General features: G+C 39.7%; 1 protein-coding gene across 1 annotated transcript in view; it reads left to right on the top strand.

Annotated features, from left to right (window-relative positions):
* MYO10 (myosin X) overlaps positions 1–22,448 on the top strand; it is a 144,844-nt gene extending 122,396 nt beyond the window's left edge. Inside the window, exons 25-41 of the mRNA XM_015854415.2 lie at positions 123–1,025; positions 1,825–1,948; positions 2,871–3,114; positions 4,905–5,000; positions 8,331–8,424; positions 9,159–9,214; positions 11,789–11,931; positions 12,367–12,561; positions 13,402–13,559; positions 14,293–14,416; positions 16,137–16,434; positions 16,968–17,175; positions 17,566–17,702; positions 18,583–18,703; positions 19,721–20,173; positions 20,554–20,745; positions 21,008–22,448. Coding sequence (XP_015709901.1) covers positions 123–1,025; positions 1,825–1,948; positions 2,871–3,114; positions 4,905–5,000; positions 8,331–8,424; positions 9,159–9,214; positions 11,789–11,931; positions 12,367–12,561; positions 13,402–13,559; positions 14,293–14,416; positions 16,137–16,434; positions 16,968–17,175; positions 17,566–17,702; positions 18,583–18,703; positions 19,721–20,173; positions 20,554–20,745; positions 21,008–21,118 — 3,657 coding nt within the window. The 3' untranslated portion in view covers positions 21,119–22,448. The remainder of the gene's footprint in view (positions 1–122; positions 1,026–1,824; positions 1,949–2,870; positions 3,115–4,904; positions 5,001–8,330; positions 8,425–9,158; positions 9,215–11,788; positions 11,932–12,366; positions 12,562–13,401; positions 13,560–14,292; positions 14,417–16,136; positions 16,435–16,967; positions 17,176–17,565; positions 17,703–18,582; positions 18,704–19,720; positions 20,174–20,553; positions 20,746–21,007) is intronic.
* The last annotated feature ends 250 nt before the right edge of the window (positions 22,449–22,698 follow it).

Below are 22,698 nucleotides of genomic sequence, written 5' to 3'. Positions count from 1 at the left end.
TTCCGATGTAGGAACAAGGGTTCTTTTAAATGAACAGCATGATCAGAGTATAGTGCTTAAGAACTACAAAATAGTCTTGCTTTGAGGAGACAGTATTATATTTTCTTCTATTTTGAATGTAGGCTGAAGAGGAGAGAAAGAAACAGGAACTGGCTGCCATTCAGAAAGCCCAGAAGGAAGTGGAGCTGAAGCAAGAGGTAGAGAGGCAGAAAGAAAGCAGACAGGTAGAAGAAATCTTGCGTTTGGAAAAAGAAATTGAAGATCTGCAGCGTGTGAAGAAGCAGCAGGAGCTGTCTTTGACCGAGGCTTCGTTACAGAGGCTGCAGCAACTCCGAGACGAGGAACTCAGGCGGCTTGAGGATGAAGCTTGTCGAGCAGCCCAGGAGTTCCTGGAATCTCTGAACTTTGCTGAGATCGATGAATGTGTCCGAAACATTGAGAGGTCGCTCTCTGTGGGCAGTGGATATCCTGCTGAGCTCACTGAACAAACTGGAAATGCCTGCAGTGAAAAGCCCAATTTTAACTTCAGCCAGCCATATCCTGAGGAGGAGGTAGATGAGGGCTTTGAAGCTGATGATGATGCATTTAAGGATTCACCCAATCCAAGTGAGCACGGCCATTCTGATCAGAGGACCAGTGGCATCAGAACAAGCGATGATTCCTCAGAAGAGGATCCATATATGAATGATACTGTGGTGCCAACAATTCCTGCTGCTAGCGACACCATGCTTATACCTCCTACCCATGATACAGTCAGTCTCCACAACTCTTCAAGTGGTGAATCTACATACTGCATGCCAGAAAATGTATCATGTAGACCACCAGACTCTGTGGAACTTATTTCTCCAGATGGAGACTATGATTACGATCAAGACGATTACGAAGATGGTGCTATTACTTCTGGTAGCAGTGTGACCTTCTCTAATTCGCACAGTAGCCAGTGGTCACCGGATTATCGGTGTTCAGTGGGGACATACAATAGCTCTGGAGCATACAGGTTTAGTTCTGAAGGAGCTCAGTCTTCTGTAAGTATCATTCCTTGTATTACCTAATAATTGATTTATGCTTTCTGGTTTCTTTTTCTATCGTACAACCATGCAGTCACTGTGGCTGTTCTTAAAAATGCTTATATTGTAAAATTCAACTTATTTACACTGCATATGGGCATAGTTAAGTGTTGGTTGCAATTCAAGGGTATGGTAGACAAGGGTATGGTTCTGTCTGGTTTAATGCAGAACTGCACATTATTTTATGAGGAACTCAGTGCATGGCCATGGATGCAACCCATAAGCAACATTTGGGTATTCGTGCCCATTTGCAGTGGGAGGATTGTGTAGCATCACGGGAAACTGATTGTGGAAAAGGCAGGTTCAGTTCTGCATGCGAGTCAGAATAGTGTTGAGTATACTGCTTGCAGAAATCTCTGGGATGTCAGATGTATTTGAAATTAAGAGTAAATTTCAGATGGCGGAAAATAGTAGAATTACTGAAGCAGTTAATTGAAGGGCTCTTTTTCAGTGCTGTTTACTGAATTGACAGTTTACTCTCATTAATATTTTTGGAAGAATACGATTTCTTCCACCCCTCACAAAATACGTCAGTGAAACCGTGTGTCTGGGAAAGCGAAAACTTATTTCAGCAACGCTGACTTCTTTAAAAGGAAGATGTTAGCATTAAAATACCTACTACATCTGAGGTAATGAAAGCCAAAGAAATTGTGTCCATTCAATACATCATAAAACGTTTTAGCTGAAGACTTCTAAACCTGTTTTCTCTAAGCTGTTTTCTGAGAAATCATTTTACCCTTGTTCCTTCCTCTCATAGTTTGAAGACAGTGAAGAAGATTTTGACTCCAGGTTTGATACAGATGATGAACTTTCCTACCGGAGGGATTCCGTCTATAGCTGTGTTAGCCTGCCTTACTTTCACAGCTTTCTGTACATGAAAGGTACTGGGTGAACAAGAATTTGTTAAGCATACAAACTAATCAGAAATATTTAATAAACCTTGCACATTAATTCCTGTAGACTTCAGCTATTTTCCGAATTTTGGAAGGCTGATGGAAAAGTCTGGAGAACGCTGCTCTCGGATGAGGTTCCTTGCAGTACCTTACATCTGGCGATGTTTTTCCTCTCTGCAAAGAAACACTGAAAATTTTTGGCTGCCTCTTTTTCATTTTATATCTTTGCCAGCTCGTAAACAATGCAATATCCAATATAAACATAGCAAAATAGCTTGCAAAGACAAACTGTAACAAATTTTGAAGAAAGCTTAATCCTGCTATCAAAACCTTGTACCATGGACAGTGTTCTCTGCTGCAAACCAGTTTTTCTGATTTCAGTCAACTTTCATTTGGGTTCCGAAAGAACAGAAGGCATTTTATGCATAGTAAAGGGACGTAAGAAACTACAAAAGAACATACGAGTTCTCTGGTTAGGATTCTTGGACTGAACTTCTAATGATCAATACAAAGTTATGATCGAGGTGGAATCCTGTATCATACCAATCACTAGCATAACTTAGTTTGTTGGAGTAGGAACAGGGATGAACAGGTGCATGGGTGAAAAGTAATGGATGCTGTCATCAGTGGCATGGTTTTTACCCTCTGACATAGTTAGCAATAAGGAATGACAAGAATATACTGGTTTGGTTGAGGGTTTTTTTAAGAGCCTTTCGATTACCAACCATATAGTAGCTTTAAGGGTATATAAAAATTAGATCTTTCATTTTGTGTCTTGCAGCAGAGACTCATTTCAGCTTCAGCACTGTTGGGCAGCATCTCCTAGTGTTGTTTTGGTCACAGCTTCTGTTTTATAATGTAATCGTTTGTCTTAACCATGTATGAACCCACATCTATCCCTTTTTGCCAGGTGGCTTAATAAACACATGGAAACGACGCTGGTGTGTCCTGAAAGATGAGACCTTCCTGTGGTTTCGCTCCAAGCAGGAAGCTCTTAAGCAGGGTTGGCTTCACAAAAAGGGGGGTGGATCATCTACTCTTTCCAGAAGGAACTGGAAGAAACGATGGTTTGTTCTCAGGCAGTCCAGATTGATGTACTTCGAAAATGACAGTGAAGAAAAGCTAAAGGGTTCTATTGATGTCCGAATGGCAAAGTAGGTTTACCTATGTTTATATGCTAAATGTTATCCTACTGAACACTTCTTGGGAGTTATCTGGGAATGCACTTGAGTGCTCTGCCTTCAAATTGTACAAATGGAAGCATGAGTGTGTTTGATGAAGATCTTGAAAGCAAGTGTTGTCCTTACTTGGCTCTCTTTTAAGTCCACAGAGTGCTGCAGTTAAGCCAACGCCAAGCGCTTCAGAAAGCTGCTGCTGTAGTGATCTCATCTGTGCCTTCTCCCAGACTAGAAGCCCTACTTAGTCTGTAACGATTCCCAAGGCAATTCAGGGCACATTGCCAAGTCTGTAGCTGGAGGCAAACACAAATGGAGAGTGTGGAATTAATAGGCAATGAATATATATTTAAGTTAGCATGGGTCAAAGCTGTATGTTTGGTATACATTCATGATTTTTTTACATGTTTCAAATAATTAGGGTACGTAAAGGTCTTCAAGATGCATAAATGCATTTCAAAAATGTAGAATTGCTAAATCGAACTTAACAATTTCTGTCATGCTGACAATCTCGTGCCTTAAAATTCTGCGGTGTATACAGCATGCATCCATTTTTTAAGGGATAGTATTTTTACTTTTAAATGGTCAGCATGTTTTATGACTCAGTGGATCTAATTTAAGAATTAGAGCTTACTGATGTTTGATAGTCTTGTTTCTTTGTAAAGATACGTAAGCTTTCCTCCTTGGCAGAGCAAAATAGAACCAGCTGTAACACTTGATTCCACTCAGCGTCTTGTAAACTGCAGCTGTGTGTTTTACTTTGTTTAATAGAGGACTTGAAATAAATCGGAAGCGTGGTTTAATCTTTTATTTGGAAGTCTTGGTTGAACCTGATTCAGGCAGGACAGCACAGGTAGTTTCAGCGAGCATCCTGAGTTGTTCTTGTAAAACTAATGCGCTGCTGGCTCTCAAGTAACTCCGAATAGAGAGTGAATTTTCTACCGCTATTGTTTTTGGTTGAAACTGAATTTGTTTCTGTCCCATCTGCCATGATGTGTATTTACTCCTTTTTCTAATGTGTTTAAACCAAATTTTGTTGGCATTGCATCAGTTCATCAACTGCTTCCTGGGGAAGCTCTTATCTGAGCATTCCTTTAAAATAGTCAGATAACTGTTGTTGAGCCTAACTTGAACTGAAAATTGAATCCATGATTTATAGATAAAACAGCTGGAAGAAAGGGCACTTGTATTTCAAGAGTTATGTGTGTTAGGAGAAATAAGCAGTGGTTTTTCAACGTAACTCTAATCCTCACTGGGTATATCCCTTTCATACCACGTGAGATATATTTCACCATTCCACATTGGCCATCCCAGTCCAATTTTATAAATATTAGGCTGCTTCACTTAAAATACACAACAAGGAAGTCGTTGGGCACTGTTAGAGAAAGGAAGTAAGATAAAGTAAGGAAAACAATACAGAAAAACAGCATTTCTTAATCCTTGAGAGCTTTCCCTTAAACACTCCAAACATCATCTGAATTCAGTTATTTTTGCCTGGTTTGCCAATGCTTTTTCTTTAGTTTGGGTTACAGCAACTGAGTAGCCAACTTTGTGTAATGACACTCATAAGATCTTGATTATTTGAAGATAGGCATAAAACATAGCAGTTATAGTTTGCTGTATAAATGCTGCCTGATTTCTCAAATTAATCAGATGCAACAATTCTGATTGCTGTTATTTCCAATGACTGTGAGTCTCTCAGCACAGTAGCATTTCCAAAGTGCGCTGACAGTGTCTGACGCACGACCTTGTTATTTTCTTCTTTTCAGAGAGATTGTTGATAATACGGGCAAAGAAAATGGAATTGATCTAATAATGGGTGATAGGACCTATCACTTGATTGCTGAGTCTCCCGAGGATGCAAGGTATGGAAATCAACAGGCTTTTTTGTTCTTCTTTTTAGCCTCCATGCCATTCTGACTTATGCTTATCACCTTATTAGCCTGCTACCTCCAAATAGCCAGGCTGTGTTAAACACATTGCATTGAACATTTTTTCCAAAGGTCTGCTGATATAAGAAAATCTCACAGCAGAATATTACCGACTCAGTGAGTCAGACTCAGTGAAAATTTCCCTAGAACTTGGCCTCATGCTTTCTCTGTTTTAAGACAGCTTAGGAAATACAATTTGTATGTAGAGAAGAGAAGCAGTAACTGGCTTTTAATGATTTTCTTTTGCATTATTTTGCTGCATTTAGCTGCGTAGATTAAATCAATATTTAAGATTCCTCTCAGTTGCCTGAAATAAGGTACCATTTAGAGTTGAGATCTGTTTACCTAAGCAAAGCCTAAGTATTTTTTAGATAAAAGTTGCAGTGGAATCATTAGATTTTAGGATGAATGCATTTTCATGAACAAGAGGAGCATGCCACAGTGTAGGCCTTTCTACCAATTCAAAAAGGGATCTTACTTTTGCTGCTACCGTATCAAATAGTAGGGGAGAGCTGCTAGTTGAGGAGCAAGCTTAACTTGTCAGATCAGTTCTAGTGTATATCTAATAAATAAATAAAGTAAAATAAAATAGTCCCCACACTATTTGTTTTTAGATAATAATATGCTTGCCTGTAAAATCAAACGTTTGAATAAAGTTAACTTAGTAATCAAATCTTATTACCCACTGTGTTGCTGCCCGAAGGGCTGAGCACAGGATGCCTTTGCCAACATTACTTGAGCTAGTTTTGTTCTTGAAGCCTTGAAAGTTGCTTTGTATTTATTTATTTTTTAATTAGAATACCTTCATGTATCGTATTGCCCTGAATAAAAATTCAGCAGTGCTTACAAGGCAGTCATTGGTTCATTTTTCAGCAGCCTTTAAACCACACTTAGAACAGTAATTCAGCACTCATTATGATTCTTGTGTGATGTGAGTAAGTTTTAAAGGGAAAGATTAGCTAAAGTCTCATCTATTATACACGTGTACATTCTCCAGTAAATGCTCTGTAGGGATCAGTAAAGAATTGCCAGAATGAAGACTTGTGTCTGTTGTCATGAATCTCTTTTCCTAAGTGTGGAGGAGGAGACACTACACCCTATTTTTGTGTATAGTACACATAACACACCAGCTAGATTAAATTATGTTTTAGCAATGTCATCCGTGTTTTCTTTTTTTCTCATTGATCTTAGAAAACTTTAATGTGGGAGATGTGCAAGGATTTCCAGATGGGCTCAACTCAAAGCCTTGTTAACATTTGGCAGTGTTAAAAATGAAGTAAATTGGGCTGTGTTAGTTCTGGATCTGCTATTGAAAAAAACTATTTTGCTCGTGGGTTAGATGATTATCAGAGGGAGCTTTTTGTTCACGTGAAAGGAAAAGAAAAAACCTGAGTCCTTCCCTAAAAGGAATTACTTTTTCAATCACGATCATGGTGTACTTGAGAAGTAATGTTTCAGGGGGTAGCCACTGTTTCAAAACCCTCCTCTTTGTCCTGAGTAGTTCTACTACTCAACTGAAAGCCAAGGGATGTCCCAAGGGAGGAAGAATGTAAAAGGACAGTAAAATCTGCCTTTGTCTTTTTGCCAAGTGCTGTGATAGATTTATTTTTCATTGCTTAGACAAAGATTACACAGTGACATTAGGAAACCTAAGAATTGTTCTTGAAAATTGGATAATAAATTATTACTAACTGTGCATGCAGTGCTATGAAAGCCTTTTTGTCATTTACTTGAAGACTGACATTTAAATACACTTGCAGTTCCTGAGCCTAAAGGAAAAGCTGAATTTAATCTGTGGGAATCTTCAGGTGGATGAGTTTTTAGTTTATTTGACTGGTAGTTCTTTCTCTTCAGACAACTTCTCCTCTTTTTGAGGGGGTCTTCAGTGTCCTTGTCTCTCGCGTAATAAAACACAACCTTTCTATGTGTATCTTCAAGTCTTAACAATTGAATCAAAACTAAAAACATTATCATCTTTTCTCTTATGGTCAGGCACTCTGAATCTTCCTTTTTCTTTGTACCTTGTGTTGTTCCTAATGAAAACATAACCTGTTGGAAAGGACTTGGGATGATAATGGCAACAGTGGTACCTTTTGACAGGCTACACAGATTTTGTCAAGCAATTTTAGCAGTTCAGATGTCTACATAATGGAAAGCAGTTGGCTTCTGAATTCTGGAGCTAAGGAGGCAGCTTTTCAATTTCATAGGCATAATTCTTTGACTACAAACAATGGCAGATAGTTTTACATTTAAACCCATTAGTTTTGCATTTGTTCTCTCAACCTGGTGGTGGTGAACCCTGAGCACAGAAGTGAGGTCTTAGTTTTAAAGGTTGGACTTTTCAGTCCTTTGAAAACTCAGCCTCAGGTAATTTTCATTAGAATGGCAAATTCATATCTCAAACAATGGCATTCAGGAACCTGCTGAACAAGTCAAGCTCTGCCCTCAAATTTCTTTCAGTGGAATTGCTTAGAGCAGTTGAGCTTTATCGTATGCAAATGCCAGAATGGTAGAGATTTCCCAGAAGCAGAAGGTGTGGTTGGAATTAAATCCCTCTGCAACTGCTGCTCAGCACCGAGGCCAGAGTAGTGGAAACCTCTCTCCCAGTTTTCCTCTTGTGGAAATATAAGGCTACTGGAGCGGTGCAAATTGGCTGTGGTTCAACCGCATGGGTTCTTCCAGCTGCTGGATTTTCCAATGCTCCATTGGGAACAAAAAACTGTAGAGGTGGTTCTTGGGGTTTCTATTCTTTTCCCTCTCTGAACTGCGGTGGGACACGCTGTCCTCTTGGCTGTTGCAGAGGTATTGCTGTAACTATTGTGCAAGTTGTCACGCTATCAGTGTAGCCGAATTTATAATCTGAAGGTTGGATTTTCCATGGAAGGCTTTGTATGTAGCTGGCTGTGGTTGGGTTTTCTTTCCCAGATGAAATATGTAGAATGTGTTACTAACACTTTCTTAACACTCAGATGTTTCAGTGTACTCGGTGCCAGTTTTCTAGAAATGCCACATCTTATACAGGGTACTTGTCTTCGGGAGGAAGGGTACAACGTGAATTTGAATGGGAAATCTGGAGGGGCTTGTTAGTATCCAGTAGTACCTGAACTGACATAAAGATTTGCTGTGCTTGTGTGCATATTGACAAAAGGAATCTTAAGCAATTTTAAAAACCAGCAGAACCTGCTTGATCTCTGCAGAACAAAGGTGACAAAAGGTTTGTGCACAAGGGATGTGGTTCTTACACTGCTGCCTTTCTCTCCACAGCCAGTGGTTTAGTGTTCTGAGTCAAGTCCATGCATCCACTGAGCAAGAGATCCGGGAGATGCATGATGAACAGGCAAATCCACAAAATGCTGTGGTAAGTCAACATCTGAAGAACTTTACAGAGCAAATATTTTCAGAAAGCAAGGGACACTGGTGGCTGCAGCTCCTGAGAGTCACCACCTGCATTTCCTTAAATGTAGTGATAGCCGGGACACCGGCTAGAGGCTCCATGTCACAGGCCCTGTACCTGTACAGCAGGAGAGGCTGATTTCCCTCCCCATTCCTGTCATTCACCTCAATGACAAATGAGCATTGGTTTCTTTTTTATCTATGGTCCAGTTATTTGCCACATCACAGTGTACAGTTGAGTTTGAAGCCTTGTAAAGATACAGTTAATGAGCAAATAAAAAACAAAGGGTAAAGAAATGTGAGATTACTTTGGTCCTGCATTTGTCATTCTTTACAAATTCATGATTTAGGTAATAAATTTGGACTCTACTCTCAGGCAAAAGAAATAAAACTTCTGTAGAAGGATGCCATTGATATTGTATGGCACTTTTAGGACAAAACTTCAGGCAGATTTGGAAACGTAGAAGAGGAAGAGCAGTTTCTGAGCTGCCTCTGGCTTAACTGGAGATAATCTTTTATTCAATCTGAGTCTTCAAGTCTTCCCTTCACTTAAACAGTTAGGAGAAACTGATGCCCAAATCTGCAGCTCATTTTGCTTGATCGAGGCTGCTGTTTCTTTCACATGTCTTTGAGTAAAGTGCTGTGAGTAATGTAATAGTAAATGTCTTCCTTCTTTTCTGCTTGGATATTTGTTTATAGGGTACACTCGATGTAGGACTAATTGATTCTGTCTGTGCCGCTGACAATCCAGATAGGTAAGTAAGTCAGAATCATGCCTAGTGCCTTCCTTTCTTCTTCTCCTTTCTCTAGTCAAAATCAGGTGCTTTATACTCTGGTCTATATATTCTGCTGAACAACCATGAATTAAAATGATTCATTATTGTCTACCTTTTGATAGTATCAAACTGTGTTGAAACAGGAAAGGTAAGAATGGTGTTTTTGTGGGGGCTTCACTTACTTCACTGGCATTGCTTCATATGTTCAGCAGTTTTTCTACCAAGGTGGTCCAAAAGCAGAGGATTCAGTATTTCATTCAGTTAACGCAAGTAACACAACTGAAAAACAAAATTGATTTTGATTCCAGTCATAGAATCACAAAGTTGGAAAGGACCTACAGGACCATCCAGTCCAGCCATTCTCCCATCCTCCCATTACTACCACAGCCACTAAACCATATCTTGTAGCTCCTCTTCCAGACACCTCTTGAACACTGCCAGGGACAGTGACTCCACCACCTCCCTGGGCAGCCATTCCAATGCCTGACCACTCTCTGAGAGAAAAAGTTTTTCCTTATGTCTAATCTAAACCTCCTCTGGTACAACTTGCGGCCATCTCCTCGGGTCCTGTTTGTTGCCTGGGAGAAGAGGCCAAGCCCCTCCTCATCACAACCTCCCTTCAGGAGGCTGTAGAGTGCAATGAGGTCTCCCCTGAGCCTCCTCTTCTCCAGACTAAACAATAGCAATGAGGTAGGCAGAAAATTCTTTTTAACATCTTACAGTTCGCCTTCCTTTGCAAGAATGCTGTATTCTACATGGATGAGAACAATTTTCTAGAATAAAATTCTCTTCTGTAACAAGCAAGGTAATGCAGCACTAGAAAACAAACAGACTGAAAAAGAACAACCAGGGCATTCTTAGTTCTCAAACTAGCAACAGGGTAGAGATAAAAAGTAATCTGAGTTCACAGTGTGGCTTGGGTTACAGGATTACTGGCTATGAAGTATATTATTTGCACTGTAACATTTCATTCCAGTCCTCTCATTGCAAATGAGTAAAAAAAGAAGCTGAGCAAGGAGCTCTTGAATCTGTATTCAGAAAGAAGCCCCAAAATGGGGCTTCTTTCATTTTCCCAAAAGGAAGAGCCTGGAAGGTTGGCTCCTGTTGGTTGTAACCTCATTTGATAGCTTGATCTACTTTAGTTTATACCTTAGCTCTATCATTTTTCATGTCTCTTGCTATTGCATCTCTTTTGGAATCACATTAAGCAGCCTTCTAAAGTGTGCTTCTCATAGCTCAGTCTAAAGCTGACTCCTCCTCTAGGATCAGCACAATTACTCTGTGCAGTTCACATCTCTGTGTGTTTCCTCATCCACCACTTGTGAATAATTTAGCACTGCAGCACCAAAGTGACCGTGACCAAAACATTAAGTTCTGGTCTCTCCTTACCCGCTTCTGTCACACTGCTGAGTGCTACCCACAGACAACACGTTTTCTCTGGCTTTATTAAAGTATATTAAATATTAAATACTACTAAAGTATTCAAAGATATTCCTTCTTTCTAGTTTTCTCTATTTGCATCGTTATAACTTATTTACACACATTTCACATTACTTGATTTATTATAATCTCTCTTCAACCAGTATTCTAGTTTTACCTCCTAATTATTTTATTTACTTTATACTGACCTTCACCTGGCCTTTAAAAAGCACATTGGTTTTGGACAGTGCCATCGTACTTACATGAACCAATCCCACAAACAGTCCTAATTGGTTCTAAATTCTACCCAATTACCATCTCACCAGGACAATAAATAAAGATTTATGCTTTTCTTGTGCATAGGGCAGCCCAGGCTGCATCATTCCCATTTTCTACATATGATCCAGCTCTTAGGAAGTTGATGGATGTGGTTCTGGGCAACCTGCTCTGGGTGTCCCTGCCTGAGCAGAGGAGTTGGACCAAGTGACATCCAAAGGTCTCTTCCGAACTCTGTGATTCGGTGATGAAAAGAAATGCTGGTAAAGGGTTAAAGTGAGTGTTTGTAGGCTGAAAAACCTGCCCCTCTAATCCAGAGAGCCATCAGCACACTTTGCTCGGGCTAGTTCTTCATGCTTCACTGAATCCTGTGTAGGATTGAATAAAAGCCAAACTCTCATTAAAAATAGATTGTACTGTCTGCAAATTGGGTTGCACTGCATTAAAAATAAAGGAGTCCGTGTACACATGCTGTTTCACTATAGAGCTTTATAAACTGCAGTTGGTTTTGGCTAATGGAACTACTGAAGCAGATACTCTAAATAAATCTGACCCTGAAATAAAGTTCTGATTATGATCAAAAGCTGATTAAAGACTGGGGGTTTTCTCACACTGGATTTGAGATATGACAAGTTGCAATTTAATTTAAACTCTTCTGCCATGGCACTTTGGTGTGAATCTGAAGTAATTGTGTCTTTTTAAATGCATGATATTTTTAGCCATAGTGGTGTTGAAATAAATGTTACAGAGATGGACAGTGTTTATCTGTACAGGATAAGTGGTGTTTATGCTGACAGCAAGTGGGTTAAACAGTGTATTGACTGTAAAGGTGTTACTGATCTTTGTTTATTTTCATAGACCCAACTCCTTTGTGATCATTACCGCTAATCGTGTCCTTCACTGTAATGCTGACACACCTGAAGAGATGCATCACTGGATAACTCTGCTGCAGAGGTCAAAGGGGGACACGAGAGTGGAAGGACAAGAATTCATTGTGAGGGGTAAGAACCAAGTTGAATGAAGTCCACAAAAGCCATTAACCAAAAAGGAGATTGTTCCCCCTGTATGGTCTTTGTAGTATGCAAGCACAGCATGGTAGTTCTGGAGCCTCATCTTTGCACGGGGGACTATACTCACAAATTAATGCAGCTGAAGTTGTACTCTTGATGATCCAAGTAAGAAATCACTGTAATGAGAACAAAATCAGTTTTGTGAGTCAACAAAAGAATTATTCTGTTGTATGCCAAAGTTGAAACATTTTCATGTGGATATAATACAGTGTTTTCGTCATGCAACCATCTGATAATCCTACTCAAAGTCGTTTAATATACTAGCTAAACAATTCATATCATGCTTTCATTGTTAAAAGTATGCAGCTAACTTTTAGCAACTTGATTTTATCCGATGTGTTTTCCTTTTAATTGTATTTTTCACAGGATGGCTGCACAAGGAAGTAAAAAACAACCCAAAGATGTCTTCATTAAAACTAAAGAAGCGCTGGTTTGTTTTGACACACAATTCTTTGGACTACTACAAGAGCTCTGAAAAAAATGCCTTGAAATTGGGTACGCTGGTCCTAAACAGCCTCTGTTCAGTGGTCCCACCTGATGAAAAAATCTTCAAAGAGACGGGTAATTGTATGCTCTGGTTCAAATGTGCTTTGTTACCTTCTGTCCTACCTACCTTGTAATGCAACAAACCCTGTCCAAGAACATTTTCAGTGGATTATTACAGTTGCAGTTTGAATAATCAAGTTCCTGAGTCACTGAGGGATTTTACAAGGACTTAATGGGCAAAACACCAAAGTTATAACACATATATACACATATATACACATATAACATATATACACAGCAGTAAAAGTGGCACTCACCAACATTCAGGTTATCACAGACAAGCACTATTGCTATGTTAGCTTGAACTCTTACGCTTACACATCAGATACTTGGAGAAAGGCAAATGGGGAGCACTCTCCTCATACATTGTGCTGTATGCTGAGGTACATTGGTGGAGCAAGCGAAAGGATGTGCTAACCTATGTGCTACACCCAAGTCAGCTCCCCAGTGCATTTTCAGAACTGGTTTTCGGCTCAGACGTGGCTGTTTGCAAATGAGAAGCGACTGTTGACAGCCCTATGTAATCTCACTGGGGTCACCGACACTTCAAAGGGGATTTTGCTAGTGAAAGATGAAATGGATTTTCTTTAATTGAATCTGCTTCATAAAAATAATAATAATAATAATAAAAAAAATTTTAAAAGCCTATAGAATGATACAGAGAGGCAACTGGTTTTGAAATGCTCTTCTTGTCATAGTTGGCACTTCATCTGTATTAAATTAATGACTTACTTACAAGTTCTTTGTCTCTGAAAAGCTGCCAACACAATCCAGCACTCGGTGCCGATGGGACTACACCTGTTTTCAGGTAGAAGTTGTGGTAGTTTTGATTAATATTTCGTATTGTTGTCCTAGGCTACTGGAATGTAACTGTATATGGACGCAAACATTGCTACCGCCTCTATACCAAATTACTTAATGAAGCAACCCGCTGGTCAAGTGCCATCCAGAATGTGATAGACACAAAAGCGCCAATTGATACCCCGACTCAGCAACTAATTCAGGATATTAAGGTAGGAATGAACGGGTGTGGGTGGGGAAAAGACATCTCTTGTTTTTCTTGTTGCTTTTCAAGATGTGATAATAAAGCAGAAAAGTGTTAAACTTTTCCCTTAGTGAGAGTCTCCCCCTGTGGAGAGAAACTATCAGGTCTAAATTTCAGGTCTGTGAAGGCTGTTCTTCAGAGCAGTAGAAACATGTGGAAGTTCAGGACTGACAGAAGATGGTGGTTACACATTTGTCAGACCTGGGCTAAGAAAGAACAGTATTTAGATGTCAGAATGAGTGCATCAGGTTTACAACAGCTGTTTTTCTAGACTGCCTGGTTTATGACAGTTCTTGTAGATTACAATTGAAAAGGCCAATCAGTTTTGCTGTATAAAATAATTATAAATAAAAAGTGATGACTGAAATCTTGATATCACTCCAGTCATGAGATACTGGAGTAAGACAACTATAAAATGAAAATGCACTTCCAGAAACTCCATGAAGCTTTCGTTTTCTCTCCTGCAGCTTCTACCGTGGTTAGTTTTTAATTGCATAGATAAAGTAAGCTTTTGCAAGTACTGAGGTTAGGAGACAGTGAGCATCCATAGCCTACAGAGTGCCGCAGCAGCCACAGCTGAATTACTACCAGCAAACACTGGTTATACAGATAACTAATCTTTTCACAGAGAGCCTAAAGGCACAAAGCACTGCATCACTGTTAATGCTGGACCCAAACGCCTTCTTTTCTTACCTCAATAGGAGAACTGCCTGAACGCTGATGTGGTTGAGCAGATCTATAAGAGAAACCCCATTCTCCGTTATACTCATCATCCACTGCACTCGCCATTACTGCCGCTGCCATACGGGGACATCAATCTAAACTGTAAGTTTTTCAGTCATACTTTTCCTTATGAAAGATGGGTAAGTAGGACATGAATTTTCAGTCTGTGACTATATTACAATAATGGTAGGCAAAATATATTTTCCAATGAAAAAAAGGTTTCCATGTTCTCTTACAGAAGGTAGAGAACAGCAGTTTATCTAACACAGAACCATGGGTTTGTGGTGCTCCTAGAGGGGTGTTACAAAAAGGAGGATTGCTGTTGCTGCCGTAATGCTGATTTGTTATTCTCACCTTTGCAACTGAGAAGACAGTTTGAAAGCCTGGCACTGAAATACAGAACTAAGCCCAGTTCATTCAGTCTCCTGAAATCCCTCTCAAATCTTCATTGTTTCATACCCTGTGAAGGGAATTGCTCAGCTTTCAATTCAGAACAAGTGTAAGGCTCATCAGCTGTGGTGGGAAGTATTACTTATGTGACAAAAGATGTGAGCGAAAATGATTTGAAAAAGCAGTGGTTTGTTTACTCCTGAAACAAGTGTAGCCATGTCTTTAAATATCCCCTGTTCAGTCACTAACTTAGAAGACTGTTTTAAATGAGTTGTTCACAGCTATTGATAATTATGAATTTAATGTCCTTAAGTGTATTTACTTATGTTGCAATTGTGTATTAAACAAGGTCTGACTCAGATCAGAAGCTTCGTCTCTGGGAGGTGGGTGGGAGGTTGACAACTGATTAAAAGCTAAGGTACTTCCTGATAACTCAAATGATATCTTGCTGCTCAAATGACAAGGAGTATTAAAACCTTAGAAGCTTTTCCCTTCTTTTTCCCTTCTTCCTCTTGTCCAGTGGCAAGGCACTGCTCTATTCTTGTCACTCTAGCTGCTAGTCCTATGCACAAGCACAGCACGGTTGTTCTCTATTCCCCATGGACAGAGTAGGCAAGCTTCCTCTGAGGTAGAAGTCTTTCCAAAGTCTTCCATTTTGTAAATGGAGTTCCACAGATAGACTGATGCTCAGTTGGTGCCTTGACTTACAGCTGAGTTCTGTTTACTTTCCGTAACAGTATAGTGGCTGATTAGAAGCTTAATACTTGTAAGATATGTCTGTACAGTTCTGTGCTTTGATGTCCAGTAGGCCTAATTGATTCAGACATCAGAGTGATCTCTTCCACCCCTTAAACCCAAGTACTGCACGGTGATTTTAAGTATGTTTTGAAAGTTGTGAGCCCGTGCTGAATAATCTGCAGTACAAGAACCAGTCGCTTTCTTTTCCAGCACTTGAAAAGAAAGTTGCAGTTTCACAGCAGAGATCTTGTTTTATTAGAATTGTTTGGATTTAATTCAACTTCTACTGCAGTAGACAAAAATGGTGTTGTGAATCTTTGTCGCTTTCCTTATGCTTTACCTCACTTACAATCTAATTAGCTTATCACTTTCTTGTGACAGTGACAAAGCAGTGCACTCTCAGCAGTGTGGATTGCTCTGGAGGGAAGTTTCTCCATAGAAAACCAACAGTCTGATGAAGCAAGTTATATATTTTAAGCTAAATTGTCAGAAGTTTCGAAATGGTAGTTCATGCAATTCAGAACAAATCTCAGTAGCAGAACAGCTCATAGAATGAGTTGGCACCATGCATTTGAAATGGAAAACGTCCTGCATAATAAGGGCCGTGGAATATCACTGAACAATTCCCATGCTGATTTTGAGTGCTCTTTCATTTCTCAGTCTAAACACTGTTCTCCCCATTTTTTGTTTGTAGTGCTGAAAGACAAAGGATACACAACTTTGCAAGATGAAGCAATCAAGATATTTAACTCTTTACAGCAGCTGGAGTCTATGTCTGACCCCATCCCTATAATTCAAGGTATTCTCCAAACAGGACATGATTTACGACCTCTTCGAGATGAGCTCTACTGTCAGCTCATCAAGCAGACCAATAAAGTGCCTAACCCTGGGAGCATGGGGAACCTGTATAGCTGGCAAATACTCACCTGCATGAGTTGCACATTTCTGCCAAGTCGCAGCATCCTCAAATATCTCAAGTTCCATCTCAAAAGGTGAGGAGCTTTCAACTACAGGCAGTTTATCAGCAAAAAACTTCTCACTGATTTCAAGTCGTGTGTATTGGTGCTAGAGCATGGACTCTGTAAATCACTTTGCTAAATGTAATTATTTTATAAATACCTGTAAAAACCTTCAGTTCTAAACATACCTTTCAAACAAAGTAAGATCACTGGAATATGTCAGTCGCTTTACATTCATGTTACTGACAAAAGGGGCATTGATTACAACGGGATAATTACTATGATCTTGCTGTCAGATCTGAGCCTTTATTATGTTCCTGCAGTTACTGATACAAAGGCAGTTGAGTTTTTGCTTTGCATTAGGTTTGTAGAACCAAATGACCATGTACGTTTTCCCACAGTGTAAACCACATTAGAACACTTTGCTTGACAGTGAGATGAACCTTTGAGTGTGTCAATTAAACAGCATACAGAATACAGGGGTATTTTGTCAGTTTCAGCAGTTCTCGAGTAATTAAGTTTTCTATGTCACAGTCTGGCAGCTCACATCAATCTTTGTCTTGCAGAGTTCGCGACCAGTTTCCAGGAACTGAAATGGAGAAATATGCACTTTTTACTTACGAGTCTCTGAAGAAAACCAAATGCAGAGAGTTTGTGCCATCACGGGATGAAATAGAAGCTTTGATCAGCAGACAGGAAATGACATCTACAGTTTATTGCCATGGTGGTGGCTCCTGTAAGATTACAATCAACTCGCACACTACAGCTGGAGAGGTGAGAAGAGGTGACAGAACAGCTGTGGCACACAACCAGTTTCTCTTTACATGACAGTTCCAGCCAGTAGCAGCAGTAAACTTCAGAAGCACTGGGGGTGTCTCCACCAGTTGCGAGGGCACAGAGCCATATTGCTTGCTGAAGGTGGACCGCTGAATCTGAGTTGTTGAAATACAGTGGTTATATCTGGCCAGGTGATAGCACATACATGCTCTAAAATAATCATCCTTGCTTAGGATAAAAGCTGAATTAGAATTTGGCAACTAGTAATTGTGATAATGAGAATATCTGAGGAGCATTTTTAGCTTAATGGAAAACTGAACTCTGAATTTTCTCCTATTTGTTTGTCTTGCCTCTGCGGCACCACCTTTCCATGCTGTTTTTCATTAGGTGGTTGAAAAGTTAATTCGTGGTTTGGCCATGGAGGACAGCAGAAATATGTTTGCTTTGTTTGAATACAATGGAACTACTGATAAAGCAATTGAAAGCAGAACCATTGTGGCTGATGTCTTGGCGAAGTTTGAAAAGTGAGTGTGCTTCCTTTTCTCTCACTATTCTAATAAGTTGCAGTTAATACATTTACAGTGACAGTAATGCTGAATTATCTCTTTCCTTGCTTGTTTGTGATGACACAGCTGAATTACACACATGCCTATTTGTGGAACAAAAGCATCTTTATTTCTGTTTTGGTTTGTTTTGTGTTTTTTACAGATTAATGAGCTGCTGATTTACTTGAGTTTGATTTTCCTCAATCTTGACACCAGTAGAATAATGGTTCTCCTTATTATTTCCACATTTTCCTTTCCAATACCACAAAATTTTCTATCATTACTAAAATTGCAGCTGTCTCAATTTTGGGGGAACTAAACTCCAGGCAGTCATTGCCATTCTGAGTACCAGTGCATGACTTCAAATGGAAGTCACCACAGGATGGATCATAACAGTTTTCTTACCAGTGAAATTTAAACTACTATAGTGTTGCAGTAAGAAAATGTGGTACAGGCCTGTTTGTCATCCCTTACACTATATGCATGGCAGTATAAAATGAGCAATCACATTTTTAACAGAACTTAAGAATGTTGCTTTTATCAACAGTTGGTTGAGTCACAAATAGAAGAGAGTAAAAAGAATTTGTGTTAGAGGCAGTTGACTGAGAACTGAATCAACATTTGTAATTCCTTAATAGGGGATTCCTTAGTCTCCAAATATATATAGATAAATAGATCTCCGGATCCCAGGAGTGAGGTATACTGATGAAAAGAAGTAACTGTTGTCAACAATACCAGATTGATACTAGGGGTGAGAAAGTAAAATTCAGCTAGTGCTTAGATTGTTCAGGTGTCAGTTTAGAAAGTAGTTTGACTACAAATATCTGATCTCTCTTTCCTTTTCCACACACATGAGTAGGCTTGCTGCCACCGCTGAAACTGGGGAGATGCACTGGAAATTCTACTTCAAACTCTACTGCTTCCTGGACACAGAAAATGTCCCAAAAGATAGCGTTGAATTTGCCTTCATGTTTGAGCAGGTAAGGAGATAGGTTCTATTTTGAGGTACTTTTAAGAGAATGAAGAAGCAAGAGATGGAGTCACCACAGAGAATGTTCTGGCTGAGCGTCTTGTTTAACTCAATGTGTTTCTCAAGCAGCGTCAGATTATGGTGACATAACTGATCCACCTTGAATTTCCAAAAGATTAAATTGGTTGTGCAAAAATCCAGGATTTGAGTCTTGGTTCAGAATCACAGAGGGAATTCAAAGGGGGAAGATTTAGGTTGGATGTCAGGGGGAAGTTCTTTACTATGAGAGTGTGAGGTGCTGGAACAGGCTGCCCACAGAGGCTGTGGATGCTCCATCCTTGGTGGTGTTCAAGGCCAGGTTGGATGGGGCCCTGGGCAGCCTGGTCTAGTATTACATGTGGAGGTTGGTGTCCTGCATGTGGCAGGGGGGTTGGAGATTCATGATACTTGAGGTCCATTCCAACCTGGGCCATCCTGTGCATCACAGTCCTTATGCTACAGACTGCAATAACATACATATTTTATTAATTTTATTATTAATTTAGAAATGTACTGTTTTCCCTCAGTCATGTTTATTACAAAGTTGTGGTAAGGCTTTTCTCGTTTGGCTGGGAACATCTGTTTCACAGTCAGATTGTTAAATGCAAGTAAGTAAAACTGGATACCCATTTCTTCCTAATGTATAGGTACATAGATGACATTCCAGATAAGCATTTTGATCCTGATTTTCTCCCCTTTACACATTCTTTTCCTTTTTAGTAATCCAGCTGTTCTTACACAATTGGGTTTTCAAAGAGCTGTGATAGTAACTGCAAATTCCCCTTGAGCAAGATCATCAGTTGCCTTGCAGTTCATCTGTTAAACCCAGCTGAACAAATTTGGCATGAGAATTTACCACACCCGATTGATGTGATGGATTATTCATTTCAGACCCAGGGTTTGCTTTGCACATAGTCTACATCCTGTTTCTCTCTCAGTCTTTTTAGAGACTTTGTGCATGAAAAGCTATATCTGTTCCCCTCATTAGGCTCACGAAGCAGTGATTAGAGGACACTATCCTGCTCCTGAAGAAACTCTCCAGGTCCTTGCAGCTTTGCGTCTCCAGTACCTTCAGGGAGATTACACTCTGCATACCACCATACCAGACCTGGAGGAAGTCTATCCCTTGCAGAAGTTGAAGTCTCGGATTACGCAGTCTACCAAAACATTCACTGCAACAGAGAAGGCTGAGAAGAAACGAGCCAGCTTTCTTGAAGGAACTCTGCGGAGGAGTTTTCGCAGTGGCTCCATCAGCAAACAGAAGGTTGAGGAGGATCAGATGTTAGACATGTGGGTCAAAGAGGAAATCTCAGCTTCCAGGACTAGTATTATTGACAAATGGAAAAAGCTGCAGAGGATGAACCAGGAGCAGGCTATGGCAAAGTATATGGCCTTGATTAAGGAATGGCCTGGCTATGGGTCAACACTGTTTGATGTAGAGGTGAGTAAAACCTTTTGAACTCTCAAAATACAGCTTATACTGTATGGTTTCTGATTTCATTACAGTTTTGAAAACATAAAGACCGTATCACAATGCTCAGACAGCTGATATAATCAAATGTTACATATTAAAAGCATAGTCCAGCTAGCATGCATTGTAGCCATTTAAATCCACTACTTACCATAAAACAGGTGAGTATTTTATGGGACAGAGGCTGTATAGGTTCGGTGCAAGCTTAGGAGAAGCATAGAACACTGCATTCAAAGATGGACTAGCAATACACCGTGTTTTTTTCCCCAAAACATATATAGACAAGAACATTAACAGTAAGTGCAGAATGGCTCCCTCTGTTACCTTCACTTTTAAATTCTTTCCTCTAGTGCAAAGAAGGGGGATTCCCACAAGAGTTGTGGCTCGGAGTCAGCGCTGATGCAGTTTCTGTCTACAAACGTGGGGAAGGAAGGCCTCTGGAAGTGTTTCAGTATGAACATATCTTGTCCTTCGGTGCACCTCTTGCCAACACCTACAAGATCGTGGTGGATGAGAGAGAGTTGCTTTTTGAGACTAGCGAGGTAAGAGCAAGAAGGCATTTTCTTTTACTGCTGTAATCTTCCTATTCTGATAGTCAGACTACTTTGTAACTAAAGAATGTGCTGCAAACATTACCAGGTTTTTTAGGGATCCCTGTAAAGCTAAAAGGAAGAGACATAGTGAGATGGATAGAAATAGTGAGCATTTCTATTTAACAGCAAAAGACTGTTGAAAGCTCAACAGTTTGATATTGTTGGTGTAGGGTTGCCTCACTCAGGACTCAATGTTCTTTTCTTTTGGCAGGTGGTTGACATTGCAAAGCTGATGAAAGCTTACATCAGTATGATTGTGAAAAAACGTTACAGCACCTCTCGATCAGTGAGTAGCCATGGAAGTCAGGGCAGCTCCAGGTGAAAACAAAACCAGTTCTGCTGTGCCCTGAACAGAACATATTGCTGCTTGGCCTCAAGATGACCTAGTGATACTCATCATGTCTGTAGACAAGCTAACCAAGTACTAGAATTTCCAAGGAAAATACCTTCCAGCCTTCTTTTTAGAAAGACCACAGGGTGAGGAGGGAAAAATCAGCTGAAATAGTCACTGTCAGTTCCACACACTGGAACTGCTGGCCCGTTGAAAGCTTTCCAACACAGTATTACCTTCAGTTGATGTAACGGATGCCTTAAGACTTGATCCACTGCAACACAAGCAGTAATAAGTGCCTTATGACATTAAACCTGCCTTTTATTGACCTAAAATTGCTGATTAAAAAAATCAAGGGGAATTTTTTTTGCCCTTCCAGAACACTGAAAACAAAGTTGTATTCATCCATTCTGCACTAACTTACTGGTCTGCATATATGTGGGAAGAGGGAGGGAAGAAGAGCAAGGTATATTTTTTTGGAGAGCTGCTGGCAGCCTTCCTGAGCGATGCCAACATTTTGTTTCCCCTTGCCTCCACTGGTGTGCACGTTGCACATGCCTATTTGAGCTGTTGGTAAATATGACTAATTTTATTCTGTATTTCCTAAGTCTTTCAGAGTAAAGGGAATAAGTATGTGCAATGGTGTAAACAGTCTTTCTGTACATTTTAATAGTTCAGAATTATAGTTGTTACAATTGTATGGTTACTTTATAAGCAGTTTTATTAACAGGTAAAATCCAAATTTTTCTTACATTGATTTTACTATTGCAAATATGTATTACCATATAAGTAGCAGAAGTCTGCGCTCTGTATCTGCTGTATTATAGAGATGTAGCTGAGAATATTTATAGACTACCCTAATACAGAAATACAGTTATCAGTTCCAGTACTCCATAACCTCAGCTTAAGTTTTTAATAGTTTCTTTTAAAGGCATTGCTCTCTTATAATCATGGACTCTCAAATGTCGGAGCCATTCAGAGTTGAGTAGAGAATGCAATGTTGTGCAGTGCAACTGCTTTAATATAGAGTTCTCTGTTCTACCTGGTTGCCTAATGAAGGTTCTTGACAGTACCCTGTAAATACATTGGGGAATATCAGCTGATAGTACGCTGATTTTGGACTTCTATTTTTGTACAGAAATACTGTAATATAAGGCAAAACTTTGATCAAAGGTATCTTTTAATTCAGAGAAAAGAAAAAAGAAAAAAAAAAGAAACCTGAGAAAATGTACTGTTATTAAAAAAACTCAGCCTTTAAGGAATTATGCCTACTTACTCAAAAACAAACAAGTCCAGCAATAAAGAAAATGTATGCATTGTCTTTTGTTTCCACTCTGTACCACATTGGATTTGCAGCAAACCCTTAACTTTGCCAAGCCAAGGACACAGTGTGACTCTATACGTACTTACTTTGCAAAGATACACATTTGTGCTCTGCTGAGGAGTTCCCATCTGCTCAAAACGACCTCCTTGATCAAGATATGTGTCAATTACACAAAAACAAGGATTACGGAGCAGTCCCACTCCACAGGCAATATGCAAGAAAAGCTTTTGCTATTTACATGCCTACA

Source organism: Coturnix japonica, chromosome 2, assembly GCF_001577835.2.
Source record: "Coturnix japonica isolate 7356 chromosome 2, Coturnix japonica 2.1, whole genome shotgun sequence".
Lineage (NCBI taxonomy): Eukaryota > Metazoa > Chordata > Aves > Galliformes > Phasianidae > Coturnix > Coturnix japonica.
This window is presented reverse-complemented; position numbering and strand designations above follow the sequence as displayed.